Source organism: Fundulus heteroclitus, chromosome 18, assembly GCF_011125445.2.
Source record: "Fundulus heteroclitus isolate FHET01 chromosome 18, MU-UCD_Fhet_4.1, whole genome shotgun sequence".
NCBI classification, from domain to species: domain Eukaryota; kingdom Metazoa; phylum Chordata; class Actinopteri; order Cyprinodontiformes; family Fundulidae; genus Fundulus; species Fundulus heteroclitus.
The window spans coordinates 31,658,911-31,676,414 of NC_046378.1; the positions used below are offsets into that span (position 1 = coordinate 31,658,911).

A 17,504-nucleotide genomic window follows, 5' to 3' on the forward strand; every position below is an offset into this window, starting at 1 on the left:
AACCACGTAAGCTTCCACTTCTCCGGCATGTGCTGGTTTGTGTTTCATGTAATATCCCAATGACATACACAGAGGTTTGTGTTTGTAACATGAGTAAATGTTCAGGGGGTATGAATAATGTATAGTCGTATTGAAGAAAATGTGTCTAATAGAGCTCTGAGATCAGGGTTTTGCCAATACTGCATGCTGATCCACACACGGGCCCAAATGTGCGCTCCACTGCTTGTTTTTCTTGCCGTATTTCATCACTCACAGATTTCTTTGTCTGCCAACTGTCTCTAGGGAGGACATATAATGACCTGAACCAGTACCCAGTATTTCCCTGGGTACTCACCAACTATGAGTCTGAGGAGCTGGACTTGACCCTTCCAGGGAACTTCAGAGATCTCTCCAAGGTATGAAAAGCTCTTGGCCATGCAACTCAATATTATTCATAGATAAGAGCAAGAAGAGATAGTTTGGATTTGTTTGTTTTTTCTGGGGATATCCTTATTTAGGTTTAAATAGCAAAATATCACTGTTCAAGTGTAAAAAGGCTGATGAACAGTCTAAACTTAGAGGTGTTGGCGGTGAGTCGTGTGAGTTAACCATGTATGTATTTGAGTAAAAACTGAGTCAGGACAACATTTTTGAAAAAAAAAAAAAAACTTGACAGTTGTGCAAATTGCCAACTTGTGTCAACTATAATGAACATTCATTAAATGCAAAAGTAAGACTTTAAGTATATTCTCACAAAAATGTTTAGCCTAACTAAAAAAAAAAACCTTATAGATTAACAATGGCAACAACACTTAAAGTAGGTGAGGTTCTCTCTTGCTTCATAATATGGATCTAATGGTGATAGTGGGCTGGCAGGGTCCTGCAGCAGCAAAGCACCCTCAAATGATGACACTTCCACCTCCATGCTTTACAGCAGGGATCAGGTTATGTCGCTGGAATGGTGCATTTGGTTTGTGCCAAACATGTCATTTGTTCTGGTGTCCAAATAGTACAATTTTAGACTCATCTGTTTGAAGAACTTTATTCCAGAAGTCCTGGTTTGTTGTTGGCAGTTGCTTTGAATGTTCTCCATTATAGACTGTTTCCACAAAGTGGACTGGGTAACATCATATTAATTTGATACATTTAAATCCCTTTTAGAACTAATAAGTCCATAGGCTCAGATAGATGGATAGATACGTTGTTGCTTTCCTAAAGCTTTTTGTAACACTGTTAAGTTCTCACCTTATACTTACAGCTCTAAATTTTATGGATTTTCTTTCAAATATTTGTATTTATTTTTTTCATTTTATTTGTAATACTTACGGCCTTTTAGCTCTTTGGAATATATGTTTTTGAGCCTTTTCAACTGATAGCACCAGTGTCACAAAAACATTGTTACAGTGAATTGTGACAATTCCAAAACACATAAAGAACACAATTACAAGGTCGGCCTTCTATTACCTGAAGAACGTTTCCAGGATTAAAGGACTAATTTCTCAGCAGGTTCTGGAAAAACTAATCCATGCATTTATCTTTTGTAGAATTGTTTACTGCAGCAGTGGTTTCACCAGTCTGCCTTAAAAAGTGGATCAGACAGCTGCAGTTGATCCAGAACGCTGCTGCCCGCGTCCTCACCATGACTAAGAAAGTAGAGCACATGACCCCAGTTCTAAAGTCCTTCCACTGGCACCCTGTATCTCAGAGAATAGACTTTAAAATATTTATGTTAGTCTATAAATCACTGAATGGCTTAGTACCTAAATACATCACACACTTGTTATCAGTGTATCAACCATCCAGACCACTCAGGTCTTCTGGCTGCAGCCTATTCTGCATACCTAGAACCAGAACTAAACACGGAGAAGCAGCATTTAGTTCCTATGCTCCACTTATCTGGAACAAACTTCCAGAAAACTGTAAAGGTGCTGAAAGCCTGAGTTCTTTTAAATCAAGATTAAAAACACATTTGTTTAGGATTGCCTTTGACTGTTCTAGTTAAACTGTTCTAGTGAAACATCATTAGTTTAAGTTTGTAGTCCAACTGTTTTCAAATCATCAATATTTGCTTTTAGCTTCCATTTTCCTATGTTTTGTTATGTTTCAATTTTCCTAATCGTGTAAAGCACTTCGCGTTGTCCTTGTAGTGAAATGTGCTATACAAATAAATCTGCTTTGCCTTGCCTAGAGCTGTGCAGAAACAAATAGTGCTGCTAATGATACCCAATCACAGGCGTTTGTCCCTAATGCCCTGCAGCAATGATGAATATTTATTTATTTTATTTTTGACTGAAGGGTAGAAGGTAGCAGATCACTCTACCACAAACCAGGGCCCGATATACTGGTTTTCCACCCCCCCCTTCAGTCTCTCTATCGTGCAGTTGCACGCTGCTGTTCACTGACCTGAAAACAGTCGCATTCCTGTCTGAGCGCTCTCACTCACTTCAACGCTGCCATTTTTTTCCTCTCTCTCTCGTTTCTCTTGAAGCACCAATGTTCTAACAGAGAGCCAAGCTTTCTGGCCTCACTTCTCGACAGTTTGCACCAGTTATCGATGCACGTTTTCACGAGACTCAAAATAGGAGGAGTGACTAAATGTGTTGCAAGAAGTGGAGCTACAGAACACTCAGTTTCACCAACCCAGGACACCTTAAGCCACAATTGAGTTGTTATCTCGCCACGGTCAGTTCGGCAACTTGCAGCTTTACCTGTTGGGCACCCTGGTGGACTGGGAACAACGCAGCATGTGTGTTCGAGGGTGGTTGAGCAGAGCTGCGCCACATGCAACCCGGCTGCCCTGGGGAGACAGTTATTTATTGTAATGTATTCCGGTGACATCCTCCCATGCTGTTTACAGGCCTGAGCTGCCTTCATTAGCATGAGTTCACAGCCCACGTCTCCTGACAGTTGTCCTTGGAACCCCGGGGCTTCTTTCTCCAAAAGTTCACTGATAGTGTTGCAGGGAGGGACAGAGGCCTCCGCACGTGTCCTCTCTTCTTGGTCTGCCCTTTTGTTCCATTATGTGTTAGTGATAGTGGTACAATCTCTGGAGACCTGTCCATTGTATAGTTAGGCTGAGCGTCTCCCTCAGGTGGATCTCCAGTGCATGGGGTTTTACTTTAAGAAGGGGATGTCTATGTTAGCTGTGCTCTGGTTTTGCGTTGAACTGGTAGGATATTTCCACAGCAGGATGTCACAGTTTGAAATATATCGTATTTTCAAGGTATCCTTGTAAGTACTTATAATTAAAACAAAATTGTGTAACAGGATTTGATTGATTTTATTAAAAACCAAAGACTGCAACAATTATACCCTTGCAAATATTGTGACATACTGAATATTAGTTATGTTGTTATTTTTAACATTTGCTGTTGATATGTAGACTTAGGCAAAAAAAAAAAAGTTTTCAAGTGCTTATATCCCATTTATGCTGTTATTTTTAAAGCTGTTTTGAGACAAATGTAGATTCAGCCCAAAAATTTGAACAAGCACACCTTACAGGTCGCTCCCCCTTGCTCTCTGCCGCCACTCTGCTCGGATGTTTACCTGTTTTCGTTTTCTGAGCAGGTGCCACTCAAAAAAATTGACAGTTTTCCTTTAAAGCGGGTTGTTTCTCCGCCGGTTCTCCACACAGCTGCAGCCCACTGGCAATTCTGTGCTTCAATGACAGTAGTGGTGTGCAGAGGAGAGGTGTGAGCAGCATGTACACAATAGTGATTGGCACTGCCAAGAACTAATCAGAGGCAGAAATTCCTCCTGGGTTTGATTGGTTGTTTCTGTCCGGGAGCGGCGTATTTCTGCAAATGACAGCAGGGCCACTGGCAGGAGTCAGAGCAGCTTCATGTATTTTTTCATAAGTTATCCGTCTTATATTTTACTGTCAGTTCATAGTGACAGTTTAAACCAAATATTTTAAAAAATACATTTAAATCTAAAATTTACAGACTGCAGCTTTAAGAAAAGGGTTCTTAAACTCCAATACCTGTTTTACATCTTATAGAAGTGTCCCTGGTTTAATGTACCTGAGTCAAATTGCTTAATTACTGCTAGTCCAGCTAATGACCTAATTGTTTCATTCGGGATACACTTTGAAAAGTTGGTGGAAACCACCTTTCCAAGGATGGGCGTTTGTGACACTTGTTTGAGACATTCCGCTGTAGAATAGCATGAATATAACAAGTTAATATGTTTAATCCCTCCGTGATCCCCATGGGCCGAACAGGTCACCGGTCTATCATGGGTCAGCAGAGTGACACATAAGAAAAACATAAACTCATTCACATCAATGACAAATGTGTGTGTTTGGTTTGTGGGAGGAAGCCAGAGTTCCCAGAGAAAGCCTTCATATCCACGCAGAGAGCATACAAGCTCCATAAAGAACGTTTCCGGCTGGTGGAACCCTTTTTTTTTTCTTTTTTCTAATCCAGGACCTTCTTGCTGTAAGGCAACAGCACATACCGCTAAACAACCACGCATCCCCAGTAAAGCCAGTCGGCTGCCTTGCAATCGTACTTTCAAAGCTGTGCCCCCCCCCCCCCCTTTTTTTTAGTTTTCACACCATGGCTGCCTGTGTTTTTCACAACAGGAAATATTTACAGACAGCTAAATTTGTCTTTGTGGTATCTCAGCCTCCTTGCAGGCTGTTGTCTGGCACCATAAGGGGTGAGGGGTATCGCCTTGTTACTACAGCCACCTTAAAGTCAGAGAGGACTCTGGTACCCCTGGCACTTTCTCTGACATCCCAATAAAATTACTTTAAACCTGAGCAGTATGCCGGAAGGTTTTGCTTCTGTCTTTGAAACTGTTGCTTTCTACACCTCGGTGTACCTTCATACCAGTAACTGACTTATAAATCCCTTTGAGATTTTTGGTGTTTTTTATTTTATTTATTTTTTTTTTTTTTTACAATGATATAAGAATATTCCATCTGAAATCTCTTGAAATGTATGATTTGAATCAGTTAAAACTTTCAGTTTCAACAAACATTTAAATTAGGAAGTTCACATTAAATAAAATTCCAAACTGATTATTATTATTATTATTTTACATTTCTTACAAAAGATTAGGAAAACAAAACATTGAAACAATATATTTACAGATGTATTAACAGTTTTTGGACGCTGCACAACATACACATGTTGGTCTCTTTCCTTCAGTATATATTAATTTTCATATACAGTACATGTTTATAAAATGAGTCCTGTCAGGTGTCATCCATTGGTTTTTGGACTGCAGTTTTGAAACCTTTGAGTTCAACATTCACCTTCTGAGGATTTTTCAGTCAGCCATGTGCACATTTATACATATTTCTTTCCTGATTTGTCACATGGTTGAAAATTATTAGATTAACCCCAGCAATATGTGGTCTACTGACTGTTTAATAATGCTTCTCTGTTAAGACTGAACCCTTTTATTTTCTCAGTATCCCACACATTAGTCACACTTGAAGGCTGCCTCTCACCTGTGACTGACTGGCACTATGTGGACACCGTTGTTTAAACCGCTCCGGGTCTTATCTACCAAATGGTATCCTCCCAGACTTGTACGCACCAACAATTACCTGCTGGTTGGGCACTCGGTGAACTGTAAGCAGGTATTGAACACATCATCGCTGTGCCTCGAGGCCAAACCTCTGCATATTTGGATGTCAGATCTATTCATAAAAGTGAAGTGCTTCATTAGACCCTAATGATTATTTCTTGATGGAGTGACACGTCTATGATGGATGAAGGGAAGTTTCCTCATAGTTGTTAAATGGTGCAATGAAGATTTAATTGCAAAACAAAGCGAGAGAAGCAGATGAGGGTTAACTCTACTTTTTTTCTCACCCTCACTGCAGTCTGTGGTATTTAAATAATGCAAAACAGAATTTAGAAAATGTCCGTGTAAGTAGTTCTAAATATTGACATAACTGCATCTCTGAACCGGTGCACTCCAGTTCAAACCGAGAGTTTTATTCAAACTGTAGTTTGTTTGGTTTTTCCCATTTCAGCAACCTGAGAAGAAAGCTTGGCTGCCACAAATTGCCCGTCCAGCTCTTTCTTTCCATAACAGATCCTTACTCATTCTCACTTTCATTCCAGCCGGGCTGTTTGTGAGCACATCTGCTTTATCTTGATTTGGAGCAACTTGATTGCATTAGACGGGGAGCTCCACGCAGCGCTTGCCTCTGACAACGGAAGCAAAAAATGACTGTGACTTGCCCTGACAGAGCACCACAGCAACATACAGTAATGTGATTTGCTTTGAAATCTAAAATTCAATATGCTTCTCTTTGGGAGGTGGCTTCAATATGAGCAAACAAAAGGATACACTCTTCTGGTGTTCACTCACCAAACAGCCACATTTGTTTCCAGTAGCCGGGGAGAGCAGCACCAGCACTGATCCTGATTGGATCTGAAGCCAGTCAAAGTTTGATCATACTTTGCTTAGTTCTGTTGATGTGTTTCAGTGGGTCAGGTGTTACACAAGAAATGAACTCAGATAAAAGTAAGTGCAGGACTGTCTAATGCAGTTGTTATCATTGTCTTGTATCTATGATCAGTGGGATATGCGGTGCAGAGAAAAGGAACAAGGCGATTTTTCTTTGTTGCAAAGAGGCAACAGAGCCCGTATTGAACTTATCAACAGATGGTGAATATGACAGCGCTAAAAGCACTAAAGTGCCTCTGACATGCCTATGCTACGCTATAAATGAGTTTTTTTTTAAATTGCACATGAAATCCCAATCATGCATTCTCCTCCTTAAAGTTATATATAAGTCTCTTTGTTTGAGCTACTTTTTTTGCAATCAGTGTAACTTTAGAGATCATTATTTGACTGTAAAATATGAAGTGTCCTTTTACCATATATTATAGATCACAAATATTGGACATCTGACCAAGGCAGCAACCAGGCCATGTTGAAGGTGTAGAGCATTCGTATTAACCTGGAAGTAGTTCACGCTATGCTTAAACCATCCAAGAAACAGCAATTTGGGCTCTTCATTATGCAACGCTTGTTTCTGGAGCCCTGACGTCAAGCCCGAAATTTATGCAAAACATGATGGTTTTTAGGAATAAAGTGGGTATACTGTTTGTTTTAGGCATTAAGATTGATCACAAACCTAAAATGGTTCTAGATTATACATTTAGCTCTCCCTTTTCTTTTATCTACTTACCTAAATTATATAATGAAGGAACAAATTCTCTTTCAAATTATAGATTCAATGAAGAAGAAAGAATAACTAATGATGAATTAATGTTCATATCATTGTTGCCAAAAACAACGGTGCAGGTCCCATCAGTCAGGAGAGTGTTCCATCTACTCTGTAGATGTCTTTATTGTCCAAAAACAAGTTTTGATATGACAAAGAGGGAAAAAAAAAGCTTTGTTTCAGCAAGACAGTTCATGTACAGGTAGTGTTTTTAATTTCACTTATAACAACACGGCTGGACCACTTGGGAACACTGTGAAAATGTTTTAGTTTCATTTATGAACAGTCAAACAATGAATTAATAGGAAAAACCTAGTCAAATAACTTGCTCTTGGATCCTTTCTATGTAACTTGGGGCTTCTTGAAAAATGTGCTTGCAGTTTTTTTTTTTTTTAGGAAAACATGTGCAGCAAAATTCAAGCTTACTTTTTGTAAGTATGCAAAAAGTAGAGCTTGCATTATAATATAATGTGCACTTAGAATTTCTCTAAAAACCTGCCAACATTTACTCATTCACTGTATGGTCCTTTTCTGTCGTTTACTATATAATACATAAAAAGTTTATAGCAGTACATCAAAACCAGCTACTTTACAAGCTTAGCACTGCTACAAAGTTGTACTTGTAGTTTACTTTTCCACCTTTGTTTTCCTAATTTCAAATTAATTTCCTTTTTTTTTCTTTTTTTTCTTTTTTTTTGCATTGCTCTAAACTGCATTAGTCGAACCAGCAGTGGTTTGATGGAGTGTGTGACGTCTAGTGGCTCACACCCCAATCCATCTGGGCCAAGACGTCACATGCAGGACCATTACCACCCCATAAATCTATGTAGATCTCAATAAACTTCTCCTTCAGTCAATGCAGTTGTGCTAACACTGATGTGGCATGCCATTAGACTTAGGGGAAGAACAAAAACGTCTCCATTTAGTTAGGACTTTTTTTTAACTTAAAGCCCGAGGAATGCGCATTGTGTCACGCAAAGATGTGACGGTGGATATGCTGGATCAGAGTTTGACAGGGACTTCATCTGGATAAAGATTAACCTCAGAGTTTTAATAACTCCAGGAAAATACTTTACTTTCACAATTGATTTCAAAACATTTTCAGTTAAAGGCATTTTTTCCCCCTATTTCTTCTTACCTCACTGTTGCCGCTTTAAGGCAGAAAAGCTGTCATTGATTACATTACCAGACCTCCTCCCCCTGTGTTACTGATTCAGTGGTACTGAGTATATTAATATTGACTGCCAATATGCCTCTTAGGCTCTAATATTGGAAAGTGTGATTGAAAATGCAGGAAACACAATTTATTCTTCACTAAATGTAGGTTTAATGGGGGTAATTTTGTTGCATTAAGAGCGCATGGAAATGAAAGGTCAAAACCCGAGTGATGGTGTCACAATAATATTTAAGTTCTTATGGAGGAGGGGGTTTATCAATCACACTATAAAGATCTGCCTAGCAGTGAAATAGGTGTATGTGCACAAAGCACATTTTTTTTTTATAAATCTACATAATTATGCACTTTTCAGTTTCAGAATAGGAATTATCAAGAAAGACATTGCTCTCTTCCCATATACATTTTTCTAATTACAGGAAAATATCTTGACAAGCATCGAGAAACTGGTTCTTTGTTTAGATTATGGGGATCTTTAGTGACATATAAACCTATATGTTCTTTCCTATAAATGAGAGTGTTTTATAGCTGTTATTAAGTCTGTGAATGCCGGTGTTCATTCAGTCCTTTAGACTCCAAATTGGATTATTTTATGATGTGGTTTAGGACCTACAAGCTCCCATCAGAAATGCATTGTAGTACAAAAGATTTCTGACCACAAACGTAGAAGTCCTATTTCTTAAAGGTTAAATGTTGGCTTGGTAAGGTTTCTGGTTTTAAATCAAGGTGGATCTGCGTGGATTAAAACAACATTCGGCCAGGGAGACTCGCGTTTCTTTCCTTCATCCTCAGTGCGCCATCCTCTGCCCTTTTGCTGTTATACCCTTTTAAATTTTTGACAGAAGTCAGGACAACAGGACCTTTCTAAGGACCAGGGGAGTAATGCGGTTTGACATTAAAACATTCACAGAGTGAAGCTCCGTTTCTGGTTTAAACTTTCCAGCAACCTGAGCTGGTTTTATTTCGGTTCACCTCATGGTGAACCCTTTCAGATTTTGCTACTTTATATCTCTACCTCCATATTTACATTGGCCAAGACTTTTGTTATCATCATAATGTCTACGTGTGCTTCCACTACAGGGGACTTGGGAGCAATAATTTGCAGCGATAAAGTTTTTTTTTTGTTTGTTTTTTTTTTTTTTACCTGAAAATCAATTTTAGTTTTTTTCTATTTCTAATATTTTGATGAAAAGAATATTCTCCTATCTAAAACAAAACACTTCATCACAGATATAACACTAATATTCTATAGTTGAAGTCGAATGGTGCTGCTGCTGCTGCTCAGTAAGGTTTCTTACATGCTTCTCTTTTCATTTTGACTGTTTACAAATTTGACCACACTTGTGAAAATGTGGTCGCTGCTGTCTTAAAGAATAAAAAGCAACTTCTGTGGCTCTTGTCCTTGTATCCTCGTGCCAAGCCTTCCAAAAGTATTCATGCGCCTTGCACTGTGTCACAGTTTGTCACGCGACAACCACAAATGGTAGTGTATTATAGTGGGATTTTATTTCTTAGACCAACAAACTGTGAAGTCGACTTGATACATAGCTTTATAAATACATTTAAAGGATAAAAGTGTGAAAATTGCGTCCCTTTTCAGTCGTTCTGAGTCAATACTTTGTAAAACTACTGCAAAACAGCTATAAAGACAAATATTATTGCCTATTCTTTTTTTAAATAGCTCACACTCACTTAATACACCATTTCACCATAATACAAGTGGTTGCAGCTCTCTCCATCTCCTTCAAAGACACCATTGACCTCTTTGCTGGTTTTCTAATTAATGCTTTCCTTGTCTGGACTGACAGTTTAGGTGGACAATCTTGTGTTGGTTGGTTTGGTTTTGGATGATTGATTTAATAGTAATGCAAGGGCTGTTAAAGCTTCTTTAAACTACTCTGCCCAATGCCTAAGCTGTTTGGTGTGTTCCTCGATCTTTATGGTGGTGTATTTTTGTTTCATCATTATTTCCCAACCAAACTTTGAGGCGTTCACATATGAGCTGTATTCACTCAAAGATTAATTACATGTCACTGGACTAATTATTCATTTCCTATTTATTTACCCTATTTACCAATTAGGGACGTCTAAAAGGAGTTGGTTGCAGTGTCTAAAGAGAGCTGAAGTAAAATCCATGCCACATTTCTTCCTTGCTAGAATTTGTAAACCATTCGAAAGCCTTGTTTACGTTAATGTTCCTGTTTACAGCACTGCATAATTATATATGTGTATGTGTGCGCGTCACAGACTGTGAATATGTTCTGAATAGTTGGATTTACTGACCTAGAAAGGTGACTACTCATCAAATACTTAAACAAGCATTGTTGTCATGACTATTTCCCTATTATGGGATTTTCAGAACAGGTTTATTCTTAAAGGAGGTGACACTATGCAAAGTAAAAGGCACATATTTTCTTGTTGACATGTAAGTAGATTTTTTTCTTTCCCTCAGAGCTACTTTAAGTACTTTTGAGATTTGAACAAGCAGTGGGAAAATGCTCACTTACATGATTTATAATAGATTATTCAATCATAAACTCAACTTGATACATTAATGGTATCAATATTGTACCAGATAGACACACATCAAGAGACATTTTTTTATGAACCATTATTTTAAGCTAAATTGACGCCTCTCTTTAGGCTGATGTACAAATTAATATCTTAAAATGTTATTTTTAACCACAAAATAATCAGTCTAAAATAAATATTTTTCTGATTAGATTTTGTATCTAAGGTTTTAAGACAAATGAGAGAGAATTTGTGTTAAACCTCTTGGTTTAAGCAAGGCAAGGCAAATTTATTTATATAGCACAATTCAGTACAGGGACAATGCAAAGTGCTTTACATGATTAAAATATAGCAAATTAAAACAGAATAAAAGCAAGTAGGAATAAAATGTAGATAGAAATTAGAACAAAGAGCTTTATTGTGATATAAAAAGAGCCATATATAAAAAGAGCCATATAGTCAATTTCAGAAACTCCTAACCAAGATGGCATCAATAAAAGAACATATATACCCTATATATACCTACCCCATAACATGCTAGTTAAATGATTTTAATGATTTTAAGATTCTGAACTCAAATGTAATTAAAAGTAGAGAAATAATCTGTCATATTTGTTTGTCATCTCAAAGAACAGGACTTAATAAGTGCAAAAAAAAGTGCTTTGGGGGGGAAATATTAGCTTTAATTAAATTAGTATCTAAAATTAAGTAACCAAAATTTCCAAGACTAAACTTTTCTCTCTCTCTTTTTTTTCAGCCTGTTGGTGCGTTGAATCCAAAGCGTGCAGCATTTTACTCCGAACGCTATGAGTCAGGAGAGGAGGACCAGACACCTCCGTGTCATTACGACTCCCACTACTCCACCGCTGCCACCACTCTGCATTGGCTTGTCAGAATAGTAAGTACAGTCACTCTTTTAACCCAGCCCCACTCCTGTTATTGTCCAGAATGCGGGAATTAGTCAAGTATGTTGATAATAACGAATCCGAACCAATGCCTCAGAAAGCTTTTGGTTTCATTTCATTTATTTTTTTTGTCTGCAGCGGTTGATTGTCACTTGTCAGGCTTGATGATGCTGTTACTTTGAGGTCTGTCGGCTTCTGCACAGGACGCAGCTCAACATTTCAATTTGATTGGGGCTGAGTTAGACCAATGGCGCTCAGAAAACACATTTCACAGGCCAGTAAACCGGCATATGTGAACTAAATAAAGAGTGGCTGGGTAATGATTTACAGGGGCCGCTGTGACAGGTTTATGTGTTTCAGGCAACCCGGTGAGCGCTGGAGACATGTCCATCAAGGTTACTGAGCACTGTCCTCATTTACTGTGGAAGAGGAGCAGGAGGCTCCACACCTCCAGTATGGTTCCTATTAAACAGGCCACTATAACCTGCAGAGCTTCTTTGGATCACTTTACACATGACTTTGAAAAGCTTTACAAAACTGAAACAGTTTTCTGAAGAAAGTACAGCATCACTACCCTGCGGCCATTACCAGGAGAAAGTAGCCGGTGGACTGACGGAGTTCCCCTGAAATAAGCTAGAAGGTTTCCAGTGGGTTTGTGTCCTATTTATGGTGAACGATCTGTGTCCCCCCAACAGCCAATAGTCTCTAACACAGACTTAGAAAATCAGACCTTATCATGGTTTACTGCACTGAGAGAGAACACAATTGAATTTTTCTTCAGGCTTAAATTAAAATAAAATATGGCTACATCTTCATATTCTACTGAGTTCAATAAAAAAAAGTAAGAAATAAACTAGCAGGAATTTTGAATATATGTGCAATCGTCTCTCCTGAAAAACTATTTTGATTTTCACCTAGTGTAGTAATAGCACCTTTAGTCGACATGTCAAGCGAGTGGAAAGACGATCATTTTCAATTTGGGCTTTTATTGATTTTATGTCTAATTTTCTTTTTCTTTAGGAGCCCTTCACCACGTTCTTCCTGGGTGCCAACAATAACAAATTCGACCATCCTGATCGCACATTTTCTGCCATCACGCGCTCCTGGAGAAACTGTCAGAGAGACACGTCGGATGTAAAAGTGAGAAATGCAGGATTGGCGAGCGGATGCTTTACCCTTGCATTCTCGGCACCGTCGTGTGTTTATGTCTGTGTATCCATTAATCTGGTTCAGCGGTTTGTCCGTGAGACAAACTTAAACCCTGAAAATAACAAAGGAATATAGCAATTACTGGGCATGCTATTTCAGCAGTCTCTTAGCTGTTCAGAATGAATACCGAATGATACAAAATCGGCCTCCCTCCCTTCAGTAAGGCTCTCAAGACAATAAAAATAAATGCTATGCCATTAATTATAAATGCCTTATCTGAAGCAAAAAAAACAAACCCCTCTGTGTGCACATGCGTGTTTGATTTATCTCATGCAAAAAGCAAACTCTGTCAGAGGTAGACCGGTCTTGAACAAAGCCTGAATCTGAAAGAAAAACAAAGCCCTCTCTCTCTCTCCAGATCCTCAGTGCACTCACTGAAAATCGCTGAACCCTGCTGATATGCCTCCATTTTGCCCAGTGCATAACACACAGCAGGGATACACACTGACCTCAAAGTGTCATACATTTCTAGCACACCCGTGCGTAGGGTAGCGTTGCCTCAGGCAATTAATAAAGCATTAATGACAAAAGCTATTTAAAATCTAGTCTTTTATGTACAGACAGGGCTTTTAGTTGCCAGAATCGGGGGGGTAGAGCCAGCAATCCATGTGGGGAAAAGGTAAAACACTGCAAGCTGGTTAACAACTTGATAGTCAAACGCCACCCTGTTAACAAATACAGACTACTTTTGGCAACTTGTATGTCTGCATGCATTTGTTTTTACACACATACGATGGTTGCTAAACTTTTAGAGGCGCTGTACTATGAAGGACAATGCATGATTCCTAAAAGTATTTCATAATTTATAAGGAAAGGGAAAATATTACACTAAGAGCTATTGGGTTTGGGTTACTCGCGTTGTCTAGCTTGGGAAAACTGAAAAGGAAATGGCACTATAGGAGCTGGTGATGACACTGTTTGCTCTGTTGCTCCCGTGATTTCCTTACATTCACTATTTATACTGTTGAGCTTTTTCACATAGCAACAAACCTCGGTATAGTTTATCAGGATTTAATGGGAAACACCAACATATACTAGAAATCATTTATCGTTTTCAATTTTTTTAGGACCTCCCAAGGGGTTTGCACAGGAGTTAGGGAGTTTCGTCCTGGAACTGGCAGGTTGCCGGGTTGATCCGCTGTTCCGACCGTCTCAGTCGTTGTGTCCTTGGACAAGACACTTGACCCGACTTGCTTGCTGGTGGCGGTCCGAGGGCCCGGTGGCGCCGATGTATGGCAGCCCTCCCTTCTGTCAGTCTGCCCCAGGGCAGCTGTGGCTACAAACATAGCTCACCACCGTCAGGACTTGATAAAGCGCTATAAAAGTACAAGCCATTTACCATTTACCGAGACGTGGCCAGGCACCTAAACTCTCACGGGCCGGGCAAGGAGAGCGTCATTCAGAAAAGCAGCAACGATGCCCAAGTTAATTCTGAAACCGCTACACAGCTCAGATGAGAGGTTTCTGTGACTTTGTGATGGTCTGTCATGAAAGTTCCAATACATAACATTAAAGTTTGTAGGTTTAACGTAGAAATTGCAAATGGTTTAATGTAAAATAACATGCATGACTAATATAGTTTTAATCAGTTATTGTTTGCTGTGTTTCATACTAGTTTTATGTTTCTGATTTTAAAAAAAGAAAATCAAATAAAATGAGCGAATCCAAACAAAATACACACATCCACCAAAGTGGGCAAGAAACAAAAGTAGTTGGCTCCAGGGTTAGGGTCAGTCTGGATCCGACCTCTGAGCAGTCCATTGGGCCTCTGATTTACAGGGAGCTTGTTTTTACCAGGGTCTCTCTTTCGTTAACCCCAGCCTCCTGCTGCAGTAATGATGACAAGGCCGAGGGAGGCTGAGCGCCTGATGGGGATGACCCCGTAAAGGAGCGAGTCAAACAAGAGCGCCCCTGAAGGAAGGAACTCTCCTTCGTGAAAAGCCCATCATTTATGTTAATGCGCTTTCCATACCACTCGTTCGTTTCTGCGGGAACCCGCAGCCGAGTTGCGCTGGCACAGCTGCCCGTCGACAAAGAGAGGTAGACTTTTCTTTAAAGCAGCGGGGACAAATCCACACACACGGAAACACACAAGCTGCCAGTGTGCGTTGTCTGAAGGTATCCAGCAGCACTCTCCTGGTGACAGATTTTGACAAACATGTCATTAAGGTGACACAGTGTAGAGCAATGTAGGCTTGAGTGATTGACTTGTTAGCCCATTACAATGCTGTTGCAGAATTAATGGCTACCATGGGAGGGTGGCTTGAAAGCGGAGCTGGCAGTTTTAACAGCTTGGCGGTGAGTTACTGCAGCAAGTTTACAACCAAAAAAAAAAAAAAAAAAGAGGAGGGAAAGTGTGGTTATGTGTATGTGGATGAAGAGAAGGAAGCAAAGATGATTTGTTTTTTTTTTACTCCTTTTCCTGTCATGTCCAGAGGGTGAAATCTGACCAACAGCAGACCAGTAGCCTTATTGGCTTGTACCATGTCATGGTAACTCACTCTCTAAAAACCAAATGATTTATGGGTCCCTAAAAGCACTCAGCGTTGCGTTTCCTGCAGGCAGAATCAAAGTCTTTAATACTCCTGAGTCTGGCAAATGTAGCTTTTGTAAAATGAAGAGAATTAGAGGAGTTAGGATACTGCCTTATATCTAACTTGGTAATACCAGCCTGAAAGAAAGAGAATTATACTTCAACTTTTTTTCTAATGAGTACAGGGGGAAAGATCCACATTCCCATAGTGCTTATGTCTGATGGCACAACGGCTCTGCTCCTTCATCCTTTTTTAGCTGTATGATCAAGATGATGAAAAATCAAAATGAAGACTGCATAAGTGCCTTCTTCCTTAATTATAATTTCAATAATTATCTCTGGAAAGTCCTTGTTTTTAGATTGTATTCAATTTTAACAAAGCTATAGTATTGAAACTGTCCTTACATGTTTGGTCATATAAAAAGGCATTATGTACGACAGCTTTAATTCAATTCAATTCAATTCAATTTTATTTATAAAGCGCCAATTCATGATACACGTCATCTCAAGGCACTTTCCAAAGTCAAATTGAATCAGATTATACAGATTGGTCAAAACGTTTCCCATCTAAGGAAACCCAGCAGATTGCATCAAGTCTTGACAAGCAGCATTCACTCCTCATAAAAGAGCGTAGAGCCACAGTGGACAGTCATCTGCATTATCAATGGCTTTGCAGCAATCCCTCATACTGAGCAAGCATGAAGCGACAATCGAGAGGAAAACTCCCCTTTAACTGGAAGGAGAAACCTCCAGCAGAACCAGGCTCAGTGTGAACGGTCATATTTCACGGCCGACTGGGGATTAGAGAAGACAGAGCATAGACACAATAAGAGAGACAAAAAAAGCACAGAAGCACACATTGATCCAGTAATCTGTTCTACATTATATTGTATAGCGGGTGATCTGTCTTCCCTGGATGATGTCACAACTAACAGAACGCCAGACCAGGTGTACCTTCTATGAAGAAAAATAAAGGAAAGAGAACAAAAAGGTATGAAATAACAACAAGCAATGCAAATTGGAGAACAGTAGGAGAACTCAGCAGAGTGCCAAAAATAAACCCCGAAGTCCTCCAGCAGCCTAAGCCTATAAGTACTCATATCCCGTGACCTTCTTCACATTCTGCTGTTACAACCACAAGCCTCAGTATATCTTATCAGGAGAACTTTATGTAATAGACCAACACAGTCTAGTACATGATTGTGAAGTTGAAGGATAATGATAACTCTTTTACAAATCAATCTATTTAAAATGTGGCATGGATTTCTGTTTGGCCCGCCTGTACTCTGATAGCTAAAAATCAAATCCAGCGGAACCTATATCTTCGGACGTCAGCTAATTAGTAAACCGAATAGACCACTCTTTAATTTTATGTCACTATAAATGTTCTATAAAAGGCCCCAGAGGTTTGAAGTTTGTTAAAGAACGTCACTGAACAGTCAGTATCAAGAAGAGCAAGGAACCCACCAGACAGGTAAGAGATAAGGTTGTGGAGAAGTTTCAGTTTTCAAACACTATCCTAGGCCTTTGGACGTCCAAGGTCATTGTTCAGTTCACTGGAATCATGAAGAATTTGGCAAAACTTCAAAACAACCAAGAAATGGCTGTCCACGTAAACCTAGACCAGCTAGAGGAGCATTAAACACAAAACCAGCCAAAAGGCCAATGATAACTCTGAAGGAGTTGCATATATTCATGACCTAGATAGGAGAATCTGCCATGAGGACAATTATATGTTGTACATCTCTTAAATCTGGCATTTTTTTAAATGGTACCAACGAGAAAGCTATAGCTGAAAGAAAGTCATAAGAAGCGTTGTTGCAGATTGTCCCAAGTCGTGTAGGGAACATAGCAAACATGTGGAAGATGATGTTTTGGGAGACCAGAATTATAATATTTGGTCTGCATCCAAAAACTACTACTGCATATCACTCAGACCCATAATTCCTATGGTAAAACATGGTGGTGGCAGCATCATGCTTCGGGGAGGCTTCTCTT

At 39.3% G+C, this 17,504-nt stretch overlaps 1 protein-coding gene across 3 annotated transcripts in view; it reads left to right on the forward strand.

Moving 5' to 3' along the window:
• The window catches only part of nbeab (neurobeachin b), a 321,077-nt gene that overhangs the window by 275,829 nt on the left and 27,744 nt on the right, over positions 1–17,504 (forward strand). For all 3 annotated transcript variants that reach the window (XM_036149598.1, XM_036149596.1, XM_036149597.1), the window contains 3 exons: positions 283–395; positions 11,617–11,757; positions 12,785–12,904. In XM_036149598.1, coding sequence (XP_036005491.1) covers positions 283–395; positions 11,617–11,757; positions 12,785–12,904 — 374 coding nt within the window. The remainder of the gene's footprint in view (positions 1–282; positions 396–11,616; positions 11,758–12,784; positions 12,905–17,504) is intronic.